The sequence below is a fragment of the Sipha flava genome, unplaced genomic scaffold (genome assembly GCF_003268045.1).
Source record: "Sipha flava isolate LNK unplaced genomic scaffold, YSA_version1 115_pilon_pilon, whole genome shotgun sequence".
Classification (NCBI taxonomy): domain Eukaryota; kingdom Metazoa; phylum Arthropoda; class Insecta; order Hemiptera; family Aphididae; genus Sipha; species Sipha flava.
The window spans coordinates 294,457-316,293 of NW_020271739.1; the positions used below are offsets into that span (position 1 = coordinate 294,457).

Here is a 21,837-nt window from a genome sequence, read left to right on the forward strand (position 1 = left end):
GTTCACGTTTGAATTTTTTAATTATATATTAACAAACAGCTTCTGCCAGCACAAAGTAATTATGAAATATATGATTTTTCATACACAGTTATTCAAATAACTCGATTGATTATAAGTAATCAGTATATTTTTATCTTACGTAGTACGAAATGTTACTTTTTTTTAACTAAAAAGAGTATAACGAAACCAATGAAAAAGATTTGCTGTTGACTATTTTATTAGAGTGTCATCTGTTTACTCTAAGTCTTTTGCGATGTCGATTATTGATAAACTTGCAAGAGCTCTAGATGGGCTCAAGTCAAATGATTTAATTGGACGGTAAGATTTAAAGTTATAAAAAATGTATTTGTTTAATCATTAAATTATTAATTTTTAAAGGTCTGGAGATAAAGAGAAATATTGCCGAGTTACTGCTGATTTAATTTGTGCACCAATAATTATGAATTTTTCATCGTTTCCTGACTTACTACACAAATCCATTGATAGTTTGTTTAAAATGTGTGACCATTCTGAAGCTAATATTAGAATGGTAGCTGAAGAAAATTTAAACAGAGTTGTCCGTGTATGTATACTAATATTGAATTTATGTACATGTCACATTTATGTGTCAATATTAAATATTTAATTATTCTATATTTTAGTGCATGATAGATTTTAGGAAAGTTGAAATATTTGTTGAATTATTAAAAGAAATTAAAAAAAATGATACAGTTCGTCGATTAAGAGCTGCTTTATCAAGATTTGGAAATATATGTCATTTAATCAGGTAATTTTTATATATAAAAGTTATAGGTATCACTGAATTTATTTTTTATTTGTAATGAATTTTTATTAAAAATACTCCAAAATATAGATATAATATAATTAATATAATTAATACAGTATAATAATGTATAGTAAATATTTTATTGAAAATAACTCCGAGATCATTCCAGAAAAAGTTAATAATTCTGTATTTTCCAGTCCTTCAAGCCGTTCAAAATTTGTTTTATTTTTAATACCTTGTATTAAAAAAATAGCTATGAGAACAGAAGATCAAGTCGCCGAAATATTAGCGCAAACTTTTCCAAAAATCATGCAAAACTTAGGGCATATTATGTCTGATAGTAATATAAAAGTAAATACTTTTAGACTTGTAGACTTTTATGATTTAATATTTATAAATATTAATTGCTTACAGATGTTATTGGAGGTTTTTGTGAACAATCTTGTTACAGATTCTTCTACCATTCGTAGATCTAGTATTACTTGTATTGAAGCATTAAATCTTTCCAGTAGAAAACCAATGGTTTTTTTTAAACATATGCTGCTCATAAATTCAGTTTTAATGTATGGTAAGTTGTAATTAATGTATATATATATATATATATTTTTATTGTGAGTTGATATAATTTTATATGATAAAAAAATTTCATAATTGCTGTAATGATTAATAAATTGTTTATATATACTTAAAATATAATAACTATTGTATTAATAAATCTTGTTGTGTATATTATCTTCTAATAAACCATTTCCATCATTAAGTTAAATTAAATAAATGCACTTTCTAACTGTTCATAGTTAAGTTTAAAATTAATATTAAGTTAAAATGTTAAATCTTTTTTACTTTCTTAACTAAAAACAGTTATATTTTTAATATTCACTTTGATTTTAAAAACAAAGTAATTTATTTATTTATGTGCAATAATCAATTTGTATTAGTAAAGGAAGATATTTTTTTTAAAATATACCCATAAAATTACAGTTTATTCTTTATATTTAAAAATGTTTCAAAAAATAAGTATTTTTTGCTGCTTACATTATACTTATGTAAATATATTTAATTTTATCATTTTTCTAAGATATTAACAAGTCAATGGGATCAGAGCGTGCTTGGGCTGAAAGTTGCGTAATTATTGGATTATTAAATAGTGTTAAAAATACAATGTTATACCCAAAGCATATTTGTGATAATTCATACGAATTCAAATTAGAATTGAAACTTCTTCAAAAAATATATTTACAGGTACTATAAGAATATTTTTATATAATTTTATTGTTTTCAATTAATTATTTAGAATTTAATATTTAAGTCTTCTTAAATCAGAATAATTATTTTTAACTATAGTATTAATATCTTTATTTGATTTTCCAGATATTTCGTTTTTGTTGTTTTTCAATTTTGCATCCAGACTCTAATATAGTAATGTGTGCATTAGAAACTCTAACTCAAATGTTTATATCTTGTCCACATGATACGCTGCAATTTCTTGTAAAAAAAAAAATGTTAAATCAAACAAAGCTCTTTGAGACTGAAATTGGTTAGTTGAGTTTAAAATGATAATAATTTTTTCTAATATATGATTTTAATATTAGTGATAGTTAAATTAATATTTTTATAATTTTTTTACAACTTTTTTCTAATCTCACATAAATAAGTCTAGAAAACAATTGAATTAGTAAAATCAATTAACATAATAAAATTGTATTCTTTTATACTTAAATATTGCTTATTATATTAAATTTTATATTATTCTACAGTGTATTTCAAAATGATTTATCTGATTTTGGTTAACTATAAATATTGTTCCTGCAGTTTGTGGTAAACAAAGCACCAACCATCTGAATGATAGGATTATCCAGTATTAATTGATTACTGGTAAATTGTGCTAAAGCGCACTTTAACCAAGTAGCATGATTTAATTAGTTATTATTAAAATATGTTCCGTTTAGAAAAATACCAATTTGTTATTACTGTGCAGCGTTATTTTTCAAAAATTTTTAATATTGAACTTCCTACAGCCCATAGTATTCAAAAATAGCATAAAATTTCTCTAGAAATTGGTTACTTATATTGTCTTCATGTCGACCAAGAACTTTGAATGAAGTTGTTGAACAAATTCAACAAAGTTTTGTAAGAATTCCATAGAAATTAGTTCATCATGCATCCAAAGAACTCGTTATTCCATATACAACAATTTTGCGTGTTTTGCTAAAACATCTAAGATATAAACCATACAAAATTCAGTAGCTTCAGGCTCTTCATGATGATTATATGCAAAGAAGACTTAAGTCTTACCTATCTGTCCTTGAGAAGAATGAAAAGGTAGAACAGTTCCCATTGTATCATTTTCAGCAATGAGTCTACTTTTAATTTGAATGAGAAGCTGAGTGTTTATGGACCTCTTCATTCCAAAATATTTTGAATTGAAAAATCGTGTCATAGATGCCATCATTTTAATTACAGTCAACATGCTTCAATAGATTTACGAAGAATTTTAATATCACTTAAATGGGTATCATACAAGTAAGAGAGGTCACATTAAACATTTTTAAATATTATACCTACAACTTAATGTAATCAACTAAATTGTAATACTCAATCTAACCTGATTATTAAAACTTTACAACAAGTATACATTTTTGAAATTGGACTTATCATTTTGAAACATACTGTATTATAAAAATTATCAAACTAATAATAATAATCTATATATTTATTGCCAAAACAATAAATATTCTTATATTTGTAGCCTGTTTTATTTGTAAATTATCCATTTTTTTATTTTCTTATTAAAATTGTGTATTTTAATTTTATTATAGCTAAAATGCAAGCTACAGTAAATTCTATCAAAATACCTAGAACCTTAGCCGAGAGCTTACAAAAATCATTTCACTACAGTTCATCTGAAAGCTTAGAAACTTCATTTGTTCAACATTCTCTACCAAAATTTGGAGAAGAACCAAGGTCAATTTCACAATCTATTGACTCAGACAGACCCTCATTATCATCAGCTAATTCAATGACAAATTTATATTCAGAATTTGGCGATGATAGTGTGAGTGAGATTGATTCAATTGCAGATAATGTATTTTTTTCTGAGTATGAAAGTACTCCTGAATTTGATATGCAAAGTTTAACTTCTGAACATAGTTGTCATTCAGCTTCTGAATCAGTTTTACAACAAGTATGTTATAATTTATTGTGTACAAATTAGTCTTATTTAGAAAATAAACATATTTATATTTTAATTAATAATTACTAATATAAATAATTAATGTATTATGTTGGTTTATAGGAATTTGAATTTATAAACCAAATTTGTGAAAATGTTCCTTTAAATGTAATTTGTGTGAAAATTACTTCACTCTTCTTAGCACCAGAAGTCAGTAAATCTATCAGAACTGGTATTAAATCTTCTGCACTTGGATGTCTCACAGAAATGTTGAAAATTAATCCAAGTTTAGCTTTCATTTCTGTAAATTTGTCTGGTATTATAAATTTATATAGAGAATGTTATAAATGTAGTTTATAATAATAAATAATTACAGTAAAACCCCTCTAATCCGTCACCTTTGGGACTGGTGGTATGGTCGGAATGCGAAAAAGGTCGGATTATCAGAATATAAAAAAACATTTGAAAATAAAATATTACCAAATTTATTTATTAAATTATTTTAAATAATTAATTAATAAAAAAATAGAAAAATAGTAAACGGACAATTAATTTTATAAATATATTTAGCCACATACTATAAATTGGAAAATCTATATTTATATCGATAATACTATAGTCAGATCAACCGGAATGGCGGACGAGAGGGGTTCTACTGTATTTTAAAATCAAAAATAAAAATAATATCTGGTACTATCATTTATAGGTATCGCCAAAACTATATTACATATTTCTATTAGCTATACCAATCATGAAGATCATCTTTTAAGAGGCATGGCTATTAAATTAGTTGGGACATTTATTGAAGTCATTCTTAAAAACAATTTTGGTGAATTTAATATACAAAAATATGAGACAGGTTTATCAAATGTAGTAATTACAGATCTAATCAAAATTATTGTACAGGTATATTTTTTAAATTATTGTGTAGAACATTTTAATTTATTTTTATAAATTTAATTTTAGGGTTTAAAAGATGATTCTTATATATGTGTATGCCATTCACTCTCAGCTGTATCAGTATGTATAATGCCTCTTTTAAACAGTAATGTTTCAAATAGTGCTATTCCTATTCTTGAAACTATATTGTCAGGCTTAAGTTCTTATTGGCTTGTTAAGGTAATATATTTTATATTGATTTATTTAATAGTTAATACTTCTATTTTACTAAATATTGTATTTTATTGTACTTTTTTATTATCTTCATTAAATCAATTTTTATAGGTAAAATTATTAGAAATCATAGAAAATCTATCTTTTATGACTGTATATTTTGCAACTAATAGCTCTATGTACCAAGATAAAATTTTGGATCGGATAGTGTTTAAGTATCTTTATGATAATGAACATAGTGTAAGACATGCGGCTTCAAAATGTCTATTACGGTATAAATTATAATTAATAATAATTTTTAACTAATATTACTGAATAATTTTTAAATATAATTTTACATTTATTAACAAAATATGTTTTTTATATTCATATTAGTGTTGTTCATAATTGTTACTATAAAATTGATTATATGCAACAAGACGTCATTACTTCCTGGGTTTGTTCAAATACGAATTTGTATTGTACGAATTTACTTCAGCTTCAAAATTGTATGTATAGGATTTCTTTTTTGATTTTTGTGTTAATAATAATATATTTTTAATAATTTAATGTATAGACAAACACCACAACATGTATATTGAAGCTTCATTATCTCGATTAGTTAATCGTTTAACTAGTAATCTTATAAAAAATCAGTCAGCTGTAGTTGTAAGTTATACTTGATCTCAATGATAAATTTAATGTTTTTATGTAAAACATTATCTTTTTAGGCTGGAAGCATTGAAGCACTTACAGTTCTTTCTAATACTTTTAAATCACCAGAATATTCAAATATTTGGAGGTATTCCTATACTAAAGGAACTAATTCAGATTTAAGTATTAGGTTGTGATATAATTTATATGAGTTTTATTTAAATTATAATATTTAATACATATTTCTTTAGACCCTGTTCAGGATTATTTACATCTGTACTTTCCATAATGACATCAACAACTGCAGCTTTTGATTTAGAAATCCATTGTTGGATGTTAAAATTGTCTTCAAATTTAATAACAGGTTAGTAAAAATTTGAAAAATATAAAAAATATTTTAACAAATATTAATTTTTTCAGAGTTAGTTAATTCTTCACCGACCATTAATATAAAAGAACATAAAATTGATTTTAGCAAATATAACCGCTGGTTTGAAGATGATAAAGTTAGTTAAAATTATTTATTTATTTTATTATTAATATTATATTTCATATGAAAACAACATCTATATACTTTTGAATTTTAATATTAATTTTCTAACCCAATAAAGGTTGGTGTAAATATAAATCTGCTAATAACTATTATAATCTGTAGAAGTAGCAGTAATTATATCATTTTAATGAAAAGCTATTTACTTAAAAATGAAATAATAATAATAATAATAATAATTAGAAATTCTGTGGTTAGAAAAATATTAAGCATTCATAAAAGATAAATATTTTTCGAGTTAGATGATATGTCTTAGTGTTAGCATAATCTTAAATTTTAAATTCAAAAAACAAAATAACTCAATTTATTACTAGTTTCAAGGTGTTACATTGTTTTAAAGTTTATTTTCAGTGTTTCCTTAATAATAAATTATTTTAACATATTATTTATTTTAATTTTGTAACTTGTGATTATTTTTAAATTAACCCTTTAAACTTTAAAGTAATACAAATTACTGATATGAAAATATAGAATATTTATAAGACATGTATAACATTTTAATTAGTAGCAAATTTTTAAAAAAAAGCCCAGTCTATAAAAATTTCAAAGAATCTAATAAAATAATTAAAATAATTACTCAATGATAAGATACCATATTTGTTTTAATAAATATTTTAAGTAAAAAATTCTATTATAACAAAATTATATAACAATTGACATTGTAATTATTAGGTACCTGTTAATACAATTCATAATCAAGAGTTTTGTTTTTCAAATTTTAATAATAAAAGAAATGTAAGAGGGTCAAGTTTAGGGGTTTACATTAGCAAGGCCCCAATTTGTAAATTTCCTTTTTTTGCTACAATAAATTTGACTTTCATTTTTGAAATGAGAGAAAATGAATCTATATTTAATTAATTAATTAAAAATTAATCTTTTTCCATCTAAGTTGGAAATTTTTTTTTTATATAAGAAAAATTAAAAGATATTTGACTTATATGATTTATTTAGTTGAAGAAATATTACAATGAACTGTGGAAACATGTTCTCAAGTTATTAAACATATTTCGAAATGTTGTATTAGATTACAGAGAACCAACACATACTCCAACTTCTTTTCAAAAATCAGGTAATTTGTTACTATTTATTAATAACTATCAAACATAAAAATATTTTTTTTTTTTTTTAAAAAAAATATTGAAATTGAATAACTGACACTTATAATATTCTGCCATATATAGGAGAAAATGAAAAAGATAAAACAAGTGTAAAGGATATACCTGCTCGAAGTAATTATTTCCATAAATTGCAATCTGTTGTTAGAGCATCTTATAACAACTATAAGGTAATTAATTAATCCATAAATAAAATATAAATAATGCATTTTTATAACAGTTAAAATACATTTTTAGGTATCTATAGAAAACACAAGTAATGAAAAATTCATTAGATTTCTTGAATCAGTTTTAGATGCTTTAAAGACATTATTAAAATTTATAAGTGCAACTGAATGCCAACAACATGTAGAACGTATACTTCTTTGTTTAACAGCAATTTTTAACTTAACGCCTAATTATAGCTCTAAAGTTATTGCTGAAGTAAGAATTTCTATAATTTAATCCTTGTAATTTATTATTAAACTTTTTAATTTTCAGTTGTTTAAATGTTTGACATCAAAGTATATTATGCCAATAAAGCAACCAATTTTTAATAAAAAAGATTCAATGTTCATAAAAAATAATTCACAAACACTATGTATGTACACACAAGCATTACAAATGCCTTATGAATGTTTATCAAACTTTATTGATGCTAAAATTAAATTATCTCAACATGCAAATAAACGATGGGAAGACGAAAGAGATCGTAAGACAACTATGAGTGGAAAACATTATGGTGTTAGTTCTGAAAGTTTAGATTTTTCATCAAATTTAAAATGCTTTCGCCCATTAATTGTTAAATGTTTAAAGGTATGATAATTATACAATAATTTTACTTATAAACCATATTAAAATATTCTTACTGTTATTAAGGTTACTGTTAAAGTTCATATTAATATTTATGTTATATAAATCATTATTTATTTTAGTTTAGTGCTAATAATTTTATCTACTTCAATCCATAACTGAATAACTAATTTACCTAGAATTAAATATTGAAATTAATTTAATTTAAAAATCCAAATTAAATCGGTTTATATAAATTTAACTAAAAAATTTAGAATATACACTAAAAGTTTATAAAAATTCAGTCTTTTAATAATTAATAACTCAATTGTTTTTTAATAAAACTCAATGCCTTGGTTTATTGTGTATAGAAAAAAATTTAACTATAAAACTCAAAATGTATATAATATTTACAAAAATAATTAAAGATTATACAGATAATGTTAGTGTCTTAAAAACAATTTTATGAATTAGACAAAATAATATTTAGATTGAATCTGAAATTTAGATTATCTGATTTAATCAATCTGACTAACTTAAATACAATATATTGTGTATACAATTTAAATTGTATATTTTAATTAAGGTTATGGATTGATCATATTATTTTACAACACTCTTGTTATCACTTTTGATTAACTTATTTTAATAAATTGTTATTTTTCAGTAAACAACAGTTTAATAAGGTTTTATATATTTTAGAAAATCTGTTATGGTTGTAAAAAATCATTGTTAAATCATTTACATGTATTTTAGGAATATGTAAATACTGGAGATGTAGAATTACAATCATCAATATTAGATTTACTTATAGCTCTAATCCAAAGCAAAGTTAACTTAAATGTAATTGACCCAAAACATGAGTTTTTGAAATATATTTTCAGTCAATTTGATTATCTTGAAAATGGACTATACAGGTAATAACTAATAATAAAACTTAAAATTTTATGTTTAGTTTATGTAGTGATTATTATTATACGTATCTAAATTATAGAGATCCAAAAAAAATTATTTCTACCATGTTTCAATTTTTCATTAACTTATCTGAAGATAAAAATCAATCAAATATAATTCCTGAAGCCATTCATCTATGTGATGGCTTAATGGCTAGTGGATATTCTCCAGAATCGTATTGTATGTTTATTTATGTTTATTTATGTTTATTTATGTTATATCAAATCTTGTTAAATTACAATGATAATATACTGATTCATTTTATAGGTATCCCAGCAATATTACCAATTGTTGAATATGTTTATATCTTAAAATCAGCGTTTATGGTAAATTCTTCAGATTTAAAAGAACTTGAAGCTCAAAGAGAAATGCTTTTTGCAATGTTGTTGAGATTATGTCAATTTAATGAAGTAAGATTTACAGTTAAAACTAGTTATTTATTAAAAAATTTATATTTGAAAACCATAATCTGTTATTGCAGGTTGTAAGCATTCTTAGTCTTGTAATAGTGGAAGGCAACGAAGATAAATGGAAAAAACAATCTAGACAACTATTTGATACACTTTATACATCATTGGGAGGCTGCAAGATTCAAGCAACCTTACCATCTTTGATTAACCTATTATTAACATTACATCCATCTTCTTACAGTATTCATCAACAGCTACATGTTATGTTCAACACTTGTTATGATATAGAAGTATGTATTATAAATTGTTATCTTCAAGTGATTCATAGAATAAGAATAAGATTTTAAGATTTCATTTTTAGAAATGTACCTTAGAGCATTGGTTAAACACAGTACTATCAAATTTAATTATAATTCTTATCCAAAAATCAGAAGATTTAATTCTTCTTAGAATTTCAGAATCTGATATTTCAATCAGTTCTAATTTATCTGAACTTACTACACAGTCTGATCCTTTAAATGCATCTATATTAAGCAAAAATAAATGTCCTGGAGAAGAAACTTTTTCAAAGTAAATACAAAAAAATATACTTTTTAATTTGTAAATAGTATTACATATTATCAAACTTGTTTATGTTACAGGTTTTTGTTTAGAGTTATATATTTGTCTGTCAATGATATCATGTTATCCCTTGGTTACCCTCAACCTGATTGCGATAAAAAAGTTTGCTTGTTATCAGAATTTCTATTGACTTGTCAATATATTGTACAATCTGGTAATTATTGATTAGTATGAATCAAATGTTCCTAAAAAAAATTTAATTAATTTTTTTCAAAATTGCAAAACATTTTAATAGTTTAAAATGTCAAAGAAATACTTATTTATTTTATAAATTATTTAATCATTAACATATAAGTAATTTTTTTTTTTTTTTTGATATTTTATTTATTAAATCATACTTTTGGCCTTTTTATAGTAAATGGTTTATTATTAAATAGATTTATTTATTTTAAATAATTGCTATTCATTTTATTTGTAAGGTAATTTTCCAAAAGTTGTAATTTACTTACGTAACTTCCTCAACAACGATCAAATATTTATTACACTCCATAAGAATATCATGACCTTGTCAATGGTCTATCCTTTACTTGTTTTACACTGGGTTCAGTTTATTGGTCTGTTGGATTATGAGGATATTGAATTTTGGAAATCCTTATTAAATACTAACACCACAGAATCACAGTAAATATTATTGATCTATAACAACTATTAAGATTTTAAATATATAATTTATTTTATACAGATTAGGACGTTGTTTTTACTTAAGTATTGTTCAAAAAGGTTGTTTCCTAATATTATGTGAAACATTAGTAAGTAATGATAGAAACTGCATTGATTGCTCATTCATTGTACTAAAATGTTCCTTGTTCTTTTAGAATAAAAAAATTAATTTAGATAATAAGTTGTTAAAGTGGTTCTTGTCAGATTGTGTAATTCAGCTATTGGAAATGGGAAATGAGCCTTCAACACAAGAATTTCTGAATTGCATTCATAAAGATCCTGATTTAAGTTTAATGCATATAACAGCTATTACAGAAAAATGTGTTAAAGATAAAGTAATTAACAAAACTATTATTTTATCTATGATGTTAACATTATTATTTTTTTTAGTTGGACTTGACAAATGATTTGTTGAGAAGTTTGAATGAAGCTCATCCTGTGCATTGTGGAAAAGTAATAAAATTGATTTTACCTGTATTATTGGAAGATTCACACTTAGCATTATCACAATTCGCTAGTTCTATAGCAATTAGGTATTTTCATAATTTAAAGTTATTAGAAACAAACTAAATTAATTTTATCTCTTGAAATAAATCTTTTGATTAGAAAAATGGAATACCTTCTTGCATTACCTATTAGTGAGAGTTCTATTCAATTAAGTAAAGAAGAAACCTTTAACATTTTAGAGTATTTTAAGAATTTCAATATTTGCATAAAAAAGTAAGAAGTATATTATTAATTAAAATAACTAATTAATAAAAGATTACGTTAATTTTAACAATATCATTACATGTTTTAGTCGCTACTGTATATTAATATCTTTATTTAATAAATTTGGGACTCAGTGTTATAAGTTTTCAAGTATAGAAATTGATCAGAATAAATCTGTCAACACTATGAATTTGAAAAATATTTTAATTGATAAAAATTGGTTTTATGACCAAGTTAAGACCAGGTAATTTTATTATTTTACAAGCTTTTATTCTTTGTAGTTGTTGGTTTTGAAGACCATTAGCACATTTGAAACATCCTTATATTTCTCATATTATCACTTTTATTTATAAATGTATGTTTTACAATCTTTACATTTCCTACCATCTAAACCTTTTTTTAATGTCCTTTAAAGCTTGTTCCTTATTTTTTGAATTTTATAATTCTTCATGATAGGTATAATAATTATATTACATTTTTTTCTTACTTTGATCATAAATGTCATTTTTCTTTGAGCATCTGATTATGTCTGTATAATTCATCTTTAATTTATTATTTATTCTTTATTTAGTAAAAAAAATAAAAGTAAAATAAAATCATTTAATAAGCAATTATTATACTTTAAAATAAAATTACTTTTTTTAGATGTTGTCGTTATGACTGTCCTAGTCTTGAGTCGGCTAAATTGTTGTCAAATTTGCCATTACAAGATGTAATCTCTATAATGCGCTGTGATGATTTTAATAATGATATACTACAATATTGTTTTACTGTATCAACTCAAATTACTATTGAAGTTTGTTTTTTTTATTTTTTAATTCAACATGTCAGCAAATTGTATTCAAATATTTATTACAGACATGGAAATCATTATCTGAAGTAGAAACTAGTTTAGAACTGTGTCCATTGTTTGTAGCTGCACGATTTGTCTTAGTTGAACACGTTCAACAAGCTTGTAGTTTTTTGCCTAGGTTTCATCAAGTAAGACATATTTATATATGACTAGGGCTCGGATTTTAAAGCATAATAAATAACAAAAAAAGCACAAAATTGTTTAAAAAAAAGTAAAAATGAATCATATTTATTTTTAAAAAGAGCAAAAAAAAGCATGATAAAACATTAACATAAATTAGTTATAATTTTATAAAACTGAACAAAAAAAACTGAAAAATTAATTTAAATTAAAAAAAAAATTTACTACTATGTATTTGGCAAAATTTTCAGAAGTTAAACTGACTTTATTGTCTGACAAAATGTTTTTATACATAAAAAATGACCGCTCTATACCCACCAAAGTAATCGGTGCATACTTCGATATCAATGTTATACAATTAGTGAGTACTGAGAGTAGTTTCTACAGGCTATATGCAATAGCCAATAAGCTATCAACTTCTAAGCTGTGTCTGTAGATCGATAATCTATACATTTAAGGTCGTTCTACACTAATGGTACGGTCACCGTCCGGCGATGGGTAAAATATAATATCTATATTTATATTAATTTTTTAATTATTATTGCGTGTTTTCACATTTTTTATAAATTATATAAACATTTTTTTCATTACTATAGAATAGCAAACAAATAAAAATTCCACAGCTAGAAAAATAAAAAAAAGCATTTATACTAAAAAAAGCAAAAATAAATTCGTTTGTTTCGAATCAGATTAACGTGAAACAAATATATGTATAAAAATTAAATTTCTATCTTAAATATATAAAAAAAAGTATTTGCTTTAAAATCCGAGCCTTATATATAACTAATAACCTACTTATCGCTCTTTAAATTTGTATATATTCACATTTGTTTAGATATTTTTACCATTGATCAATGAATTAAATGAAAAACAAAATGTATATAAAACACGTATGTGTCAACTTTTTGAAGATAACAAATTTATTAAAATGGTATTGTTGTTCACTTCAGCAATTTCAAAATTTTTGGAATGTGTTAAATTATTATCAAAACAAAAAACAAAAGAACATATTATTCTGATGGACTCTAACAAAACTCTTTTAAGATATACAGTTTTACTTTTTGAGGTAAATAAGGCATTTATAGTTATAAAGTTTTAGTTTAACAGTTTAAATTCACATTTTAGCTGCTAAAATGGAATTTATTCAATAAATCAGCTGCTACAAGTAGGATACAATTGCTACTTAAGTGTGTATATAACGTTTTTGACGTGTGTGGATTGGCTAACGAATTATGCTCTACAGAACTAGGATCCATTGCTTCAACATTAATTTCTGTGGTAGAATTCATTACAGATGATGTACTTTTACTTGTGACAGATGATTGTATGTATTCAATAAGTAAAAATATTTTGTTCGGTTACAATTATTTAATTTTTATATAGATTACACAGAAACAACAGATTTAGTAGATACATGCCGACAAATTTCATCTTTGGTCTCTTGGATTGAAAATTCTCGTCCATTATTATCAAAATTTTATTTAAACCAAATTACATGGTAATAATATTTATTGCAAATCTATATAACAATTTATATATATATATATATATATATATATATATATATATGTGTATGTATGTGTTCAAATGTATATATTTTTTATATTATTTTAGTCTTATCATACAAATAATAAGCCGCCATCCAATGGTAAATGGATTTGTAAGAGTACCTCCAGGTGCATGGAAAATGTTACAAGCACCAGCGAATACTATTGAATTTACTATACCAACAATGCCTATTGATGTATTACAAGAAATTGATATACTGAAACAGTTTGTATCTAGACTTGGTGTAGTTGGCTGGAATAGTAAACAACAATTTGAAGAGACCTGGATGACCTTATTAAGTGTGTTAGTTCCATCCAGTGAGTCTGATATACCAAAAGAGGAACTAATTTCTCGCATACAGGTAAATTTACTCTTCAAATTTTTATCAATTTTGTAATATAAATTATTATGTTTTAAAAGACAAGTAGTGCAGCTGTGAATGGAATTACACAATTATTCAGTCAAACATTGTTCAAATTTTATCCTGGTAATACTACTAATGATAAGTTTTTACACATATCTAGAGATATTCCACTTGATTTGTCTCATCACAAGTAATTGTTTATTAGAAGCTAAGTAATTTTGAACTGTTTGAAAATTATCCATGTAAAATTAGGTGGTTTGTCAAATTAGAAGAAGTCAATGAACTAATATACTCGACTTTTTATTCATTTAAAAGGACTGCTGGCAAAGAAACATTATTAGATCATTACGACTGTAGAGCTAATATTGAAAGAATACATGATAAACATCGGTTTGTATTGTTCTAATAGCCTATATAATTATTTAATTATTTAAGTTATTAAATTGTTGAAGTATAATATAATATTATATTAATAGATACAGTTATCATCAGCTGTCAGTGAAATTTTTGCAAATTGCAATATCAGATCAGTGGAAAAGTTCAAATAATCAAAGTGATTCAAGTAATGTTTAGTTACAAAGTATATAAAATACATGTATATAAATGTATACATTTTTTTTAAGTGTGTTCAATATTGGAAAAATGTTTACTTAAAAGAATCAAGATTTTAAATGAAAGTGGTTTGGATCTGAATTCTTGTATATTATTATTAAAAGAAGTTTTCAATCAGTGGATGGAACCAAAGGTTTTTTAAAACTATGGTTTTTATTATTTTTATAAAAAATAATTTTTTTATACAGACACACGGTTCTTTATCACAAATTAATGAAATGATTAAATGTTTGCTTGTTTTATCGGACTTGTTTACTGAAAGAGATCATTATATATGGATGCTTAATGTATGTATGGATTTATCACAATCGCACCACCATGAAGATTTATTATTGCATCAGTATGTCATTATTGCTGCAGCTAAAGCAATGTCTATTTCTAGGGTGGAGGTAGTATTATAATTTTAAAATACCTGATAAATTGGGATACATGGCTACTAATTTTATGCGTGTGCATTATTATTGACAGGATTTAAGTATTCAAGAGAAAGTGTTAAAATTAATTGATAATGGTCTTAAAAGTAATTGTCGTTTGACACAATTAGCTGCTTTACATGGATTACTTTATTTATTAGAAGGATGTTTTATTGTAAATAATGTGTTATCAAGTAGTTCAGAAATTATTCAAATGGCTGTAGATTTTGTGCAAAAACATTTGTGCACTGAATATTCAATGCTGTAAGTTAATATTATTCAAATTGTATTTGTGTAATCCAGGGGTTGTAAAAATTGTATTATTTGTAGATATGAATGTGAGTGGCAATTATGTGTAATATCAATAGCATTCTATTTAGTTGAACATGGGTCTGACCACATAGAAGATTCACTGCTCATGTCACTAGAAGGTCTTACAAAATTAGTATCATCTTCAAGACATTTTAAATTATATCAAGCTCTTATACAAGTATAAAACTTTTATATGTTTTATTAGGCTCGTACACAAAAAATACTCAATAAACAAAAATATTACTTAGAATGCTTATTGGATATTTAGAAATGTCAAAACATACACTGTTTTTTTTCTTTTTTAATTACAATTGAATAGTATGTAAAGATTTTTAGAGGATTGCAAGCTATGATATTCTTTCTCTTTCTATCACACGCACAATATAGGGATTTAGATGTTTTCTATTTTTAATCTACCGATTGATCAGATTGATGTGATAAGAATTTTGAAAACCGATTTAAATTAGTCATAAAGTTTTTTTAAGACAGTGTTTTTTGATTTTGTCTCCCAAAATTTCACAAAATAGCATTAAACAAATTGGAAATATAAAAATTAATTTTTGGGTATTTCAAGTTTAAAATTGAAAAAAATGTGAGAAATTTAATCTAAAGAAGAATTTACAACGAATTCAAATTAATTTTCCGTATCGTCTTAATAGATTGATCGGTACATTGGAAATAGAAAACGTCTAAATCTATATATAACGCGTGATAGAAAGAGAAAGAAAATCATAGTTTGAAATCCTCTTATTTAAAAATTATTAAACATATTTTGTAATAATTTTAATTAACTTTACATCATCTAGTACTGGATTTTTTATATATCACATGTATTAGAAAATATAGTAACCTATATATAGTAAAATATATTTTACCTTATACTTTATAAGTATAGCAGTACCATGAAAAATAACTTAAGGAAAGCATTTACTGTGTTCTTATCTATTAAATTATATTTTGATTTAATGTAATTTTTAGATTATTAAATATTTTTGGTATCTGTAATTAATACTTAATTGATTCTACTGTTTAATGCTTTGAAATAATTTTAGGGTTTTCAGAGGATTATTTTTGTAAAATATTCAAATGAAAATATTGTGGAACAAATAACTGCTTTGGCTATAGATAGATTATCTAATGCTCCACCAGGATTTTCTTTACCAGCTTTACAATTGCTTTTATCGTGCATTTATGCAGGTTTGACAGTATTAATTAAATAATAACTTCATATATGAATACTTTGAATTTTAATATGAATATTATTTACTTTGTAAACAAATGTTAAAAATTCTTTAGGTTGGCTGTATGAATAAATATAATATTTATACATCAAATTTAATTATTTTATTGAATATAAAATCAAAAAAAAATAAACTTTATTGTTAAATTTTAAATAATTTTAAACAAAATATTTTATAGATTATATGTTTTTTTCATTATCTCAGATTATGTGACTGGGTATATTAGTCTTAGGAAAATATTTTGAGATATATATTTATTATTTATACATTTTTATAATTTTGTTTTACTAATTTTAGAACACTATAATGAAAATAGGGAATCTGATATCGATCCTGATATCATAGTTGTTGAAATGGAAAAAATTAGTGTTATGTTTGAAAGGTGAATTTTTATTTTATTTTAATAAATTATTATTCAATAATAAATATGCATTATTTAGGATAAAAAAAGGATGTTTACTGGAGGTAGAAGTGACAACAGTTATAATGGCCAAAGTGTTAACTGATATATTTCCAGCATCATATGTTCTCATGAGAGTTGTTGGTGAATTTCTTTCGCCCAATCAACCTCATCCAACATCTATGTGCACAGTAGTCAATCAGGTTAGTTTTTATATTATCATTAGTTGTTATTTTATTTTATTTTTGTAATAGTTTTTATTTTATTGTGTACTGTTAATTTAGATTTTTGAACAACTAATTAAAGAATCACAATTGGATCTTTTACAAGATTGGGTTATTACTACGCTTAGCAATTTTACCCAGGGTCTTCAAATACCAATGGCCATATATTGTCTCATCAGTTTTTTTATAAGTTCATCAAAAAATAAATGGCTAAGAGCAATGTATTGATAGTTATTGAAAAATATGTTTAAATACTTGTGTAATATCTCATCATTTTAGATTTCCTCATGTGAGATTAAGACTTGGACGATATGATTATGAAGATAAAAAACTGTTGTGTATTGCTGCCATGGATTTTTATGGAAGCGTAAGAATATTAAAAAAAAAAAAAATATTAAGTATTATTTATTATTTATCTTATTATTTTTATAGCTAACCAATGATAATCAAAAGCAGTTATATAAAGAATCATTCCAGTCTTCAATTAAGTCAAAAAATCCTTTCGAAGATATTATATATTGTTTAGAATAAAATTTTTTGAGTACGAGTTCTGCAATAAATTAAAATTAATTATGTTCCAATATCAAATTTTTCTCATAGTGGTATAAGTTTATTAATATATTTAAGTTTTTTAAATTATTAACTTTTTAGAAAAATTGTTATTTTTTAATTATTTTAAATTCTAAAATAAAACTAATAAGTATATAAATATATTTATTTATTCTGCTCAAATAATTTATTAAAAAAACCTGAAGGACATCTTATTCCCATGTCTGTAACTTGTTGTGAAATGTTCTTCCCCAGTGGTGCTCTGAAATAATATAATTTATTTAAATTAATGATATTGTCATACATTTATATTGAACAATATTTAACATAAAATATGTATTTTATTAAGGTCAGGCTAGTTAGCCTTTTTTAGTTAGCCTTTTCACATTATTCAACAAGTTATGGTGACCATAACCACTTCCATGCATTATTATGATAATTAAATATTAACTAACAATCAGTTTTTGTAAGTATAACTAACAAATAGATAAAGATTCTGAGTGGAAATCTTCTGCAAACGTTTTTTGTGTGTATTACAGTATTGGTAGTAAGAATGAAGTGACTAGCGGTTAATTTTTTTTTTCTAATTAACTGTAACTAAAATATTTAATACTTACTTTGATTGTATATCAACTTTATCTAAATTATCGTAAGTGTAAATATCTAAATTTTCATTAAATTTTTCAATGCCATTCCACGCAATCATTATTCCATTATCTGTACAAAGTCTAGGAGGTGGTACTACTAATTTAAAATTCATATTATCACATACAAGATTCAGATGTTTTCGTATGAACATATTACTAGCTACACCACCAGATACTACCTATAAAAGAAAAAACGTAAAATTATTATTTATTTATTTACTTTTTAAACTTGCCAATGTTCGGTTTATTTCTGGTAAGAGTTTTGTTCGATCAATAAATTCAAAACCTCTTTGTAATCGAGTACATATATGTTTAGTAATAGCATATTGAAAACTAGCACATAAATCATAAACCTCTGGGATAATTTCATCTCCTTTTAGTTCTAAAAAGAATAAATGAGAAAAATAAAGATTTTTTTTGTAGTTATTTATACTATAATTTTATGAAATTATTACGAATAAAAAGGCTAAAATCAGATTACTCTATTGTGTATGTTATTTAAAAGAAAAAATTGCTTAAATAAAAATTAAAGAAAAATTTATGTATTTATAAAATACCTCCTAATTCATTAAATCATACAACCTTAATTTGGTTACCAAAAAAATTGTATAAATATAAAAATCATAATCAGATCACTGAATTTCATTAATTTATTAGTAACAAATAATCAGAGAAATATAATTGTTCATATTTAATTGCATACAATTTTTATTTTAATCATAAAATTTAATATCAAATCATTTTTTTTTTTTTAAAATATTAGAATAATCTCATTTTTCACCCTTATCTATTTTATTAAAATAATTTAATAAATAAAAATTATAAACATTATATTTTACCATGTTTTTTTTCTGATTTTAAAATTTGCATTCTTACAGCATTCTTTAGGCCAGAGTAACTAAAATTACAGTCTTTATAATTTGTCATGAATGTTCCTAAATCAAAAGCTTTAGGATCACCTTTCATAGCTGCCTTTTCAATTGCTTGACCTCCACAACAATATCTGAATTCTTTCATATTTTTTAACTGAAGTCGTCTAGCAGCCTAAGGAATATATAATTAACTTTTACAATACTTAAAAAAGAATTGTATTTAAAATATTTGTCAATACTTTGTCTAATGCTTCACCAGGAGCATCATCAATAGATTGCCCAAGCAATAAAAATTCATTTATTTTGTTTACGACAGCTAATAAACAATGTCCACCAGATAAAAGTAAGACCACAAATGGTAATTTTAAATTCTAAAGAAAAGTTAAAAATAAATTTTTAATAAGTCACATCCATATTATAATGAAACAAGTTACTTTATCAACTAATCTAGCAGTTAGAGCATGAGCTTCCATGTGATGAATTGGTATCAATGGCTTACGTGATATTTTACTCAATTCTTTTGCAGTATTCATACCAACTAACAGTGATAAAGGTAGGCCTGGTTTCACAGTAACAGCAATGGCATCTAATTCATTTAAACTAACTTGAGCCTGTTGTAATGCTTCAGTTACAACATTGTTAATGTTTTGCTTGTGCAAATCCCTGGCTACTGGTGGAATTATGCCCCCAAAACTGCAGAAATGACTGTTACATTTTGATGTCACCTAGATTAATTGGATACGTACTCAAGGTGTATTTGTTGTTGAGATTGTAAGCATTCTCCAAGGATATTCCTGTCACTATCCACAATTGCACAGCCAGTATCATCGCAGCTAGTCTCAATGCCCAATACTTTGCTATATGCTCTAAAACCTTGCAGTGTATTCCAATAATGTATACCATAGAGACGAAGAATTTGATTGATTCTCATCACAAAATATATATCAAATTAGGTACAAATTGTATTGAAACAATGCAGATGTATATTGACAAATATTGTGAAAAATAATAAATTTAAATTAAATTATACCTAAAAATCATAATCGGACATGAATATATTATTATTACAAAAAACAAGTTGTATACATCTAGAAAGGTTGATGCAAAATAATGCAACCTAATGGGAGTAAGCTCTAGAACATATAATATTGACTAGTACTATATTATATTTACTTTATTAATTATAAATTACAAATGTATAGAGTAGAGTTAAACTAAAATACTTTATACTGTAAAATTTATATTGTATTTCCTTTTTTTTTTAATATTCATAATGCTGAGATAATTATTATTCTGTGTCGTGATAACGCACACGTGATAACAGGTAATACTCCCGATGTTATAGCTGCCTTAGCTGCCAACGTAAAAAAGTAAAAACTCTTGTAACTGATATACTTATCAACTAGCGAAGCATGTTTTAAGGAGTAATAGTTATGCATTTTATATAGCAGTTACATTTGGGATGTGTCAATGTGTGAGAAGTAAATGAATGTTAAGACGCCTGGTGCCAATGTCGTTTTACCCTAAAAAATACACTTGACGGAAATAGTGATCCTGCCCCGTAGAATCAACCAAATTTGATTTATTTTTTTTTTAATATACAAATAGAAGGAAATATTCTACAGGCCGCATTAAACTCTGTTTTTTCAATATTTATTCCCAACATTTATAACGAGTCTCTAGAAAAAGTAAAATTTAAGCTTTTTGTTTACCAATATTTTTTTCACTATTTAAAATAGGAATTAAAAAAATTGGAGTTCAGTGCGGCCTGTATAATGTTGTTGTTTATCAATTAAAAAAAAAAGTTATAAAAATATTGAATTTACAATGAATGATCACTATTTCTGTGAAGTAATATTTTCGTCCGTTAAACGGCCAACTAAATATTTTATTATTATTTCAAGTGACATGTTTATCTTCCATAGAACCCCTCACCCAACTCCATTGTTCACTTAATCATCATGAATGATATGTCGCATTCTCTGGTACCTCGTATTTCGCGTATGGATAATAACTAAAACTCGTATGAAAATAAGCAATAATTTAATATTTTATTTTCAATTATCGTTGCACGACGCGACGCATGTCGTATGTTTTTCAGGCTTTTACACGCAATACGCATGTGCATTGCATACATGCATACATTCTTCTTTTCTTTTTAAAAAGTTGTTTACCCACTTGATGGTGCTTCTTTTTATTGTGTTGA

At 24.3% G+C, this 21,837-nt stretch overlaps 2 protein-coding genes across 5 annotated transcripts in view; one reads left to right on the plus strand and one right to left on the minus strand.

Moving 5' to 3' along the window:
- Nucleotides 1-18,177, plus strand: LOC112690923 (huntingtin). Of its 2 annotated transcripts, XM_025565035.1 has the most exons (53): nt 1-55; nt 144-318; nt 379-562; nt 642-766; nt 964-1,117; nt 1,181-1,334; nt 1,845-2,008; nt 2,138-2,303; nt 3,586-3,950; nt 4,062-4,254; nt 4,645-4,844; nt 4,905-5,057; nt 5,163-5,323; nt 5,427-5,539; nt 5,608-5,699; nt 5,762-5,874; nt 5,936-6,048; nt 6,105-6,190; nt 7,186-7,303; nt 7,416-7,519; nt 7,587-7,772; nt 7,830-8,144; nt 8,877-9,037; nt 9,115-9,254; nt 9,342-9,484; nt 9,556-9,774; nt 9,846-10,054; nt 10,126-10,259; nt 10,525-10,726; nt 10,788-10,854; nt 10,921-11,100; nt 11,156-11,298; nt 11,372-11,485; nt 11,565-11,720; nt 12,122-12,272; nt 12,335-12,457; nt 13,285-13,515; nt 13,575-13,773; nt 13,833-13,947; nt 14,064-14,358; nt 14,418-14,551; nt 14,614-14,751; nt 14,838-14,923; nt 14,985-15,106; nt 15,162-15,362; nt 15,442-15,650; nt 15,717-15,876; nt 16,751-16,895; nt 17,237-17,321; nt 17,380-17,542; nt 17,624-17,784; nt 17,843-17,930; nt 17,996-18,094. In XM_025565035.1, exons 2-53 carry the CDS (start codon nt 254-256, stop codon nt 18,092-18,094), a joined length of 8,097 nt encoding a protein of 2,698 aa, XP_025420820.1. In that variant the 5' UTR covers nt 1-55; nt 144-253. The 2 variants fall into 2 exon arrangements, with proteins under 2 accessions (XP_025420820.1, XP_025420826.1); XM_025565041.1 differs by having other exon boundaries at nt 19-318; nt 17,996-18,177.
- Nucleotides 18,178-18,260: 83 nt separating this feature from the next.
- The window catches only part of LOC112691742 (probable tRNA N6-adenosine threonylcarbamoyltransferase, mitochondrial), a 5,289-nt gene continuing 1,712 nt past the window's right edge, over nt 18,261-21,837 (minus strand). For 2 of the 3 annotated variants that reach the window (XM_025566141.1, XM_025566123.1), the window contains 3 exons: nt 18,993-19,141; nt 18,730-18,938; nt 18,261-18,374 (listed from right to left, as the gene is read on the minus strand). In XM_025566141.1, the coding sequence (XP_025421926.1) occupies nt 18,278-18,374; nt 18,730-18,938; nt 18,993-19,141 (455 nt within the window). In that variant the 3' untranslated portion in view covers nt 18,261-18,277. Of the gene's footprint in view, nt 18,375-18,729; nt 18,939-18,992; nt 19,142-19,598; nt 19,804-19,870; nt 20,003-20,065; nt 20,325-20,377; nt 20,696-21,837 lie in introns of those variants that run through there. The other variant, XM_025566133.1, reaches the window with a different exon arrangement.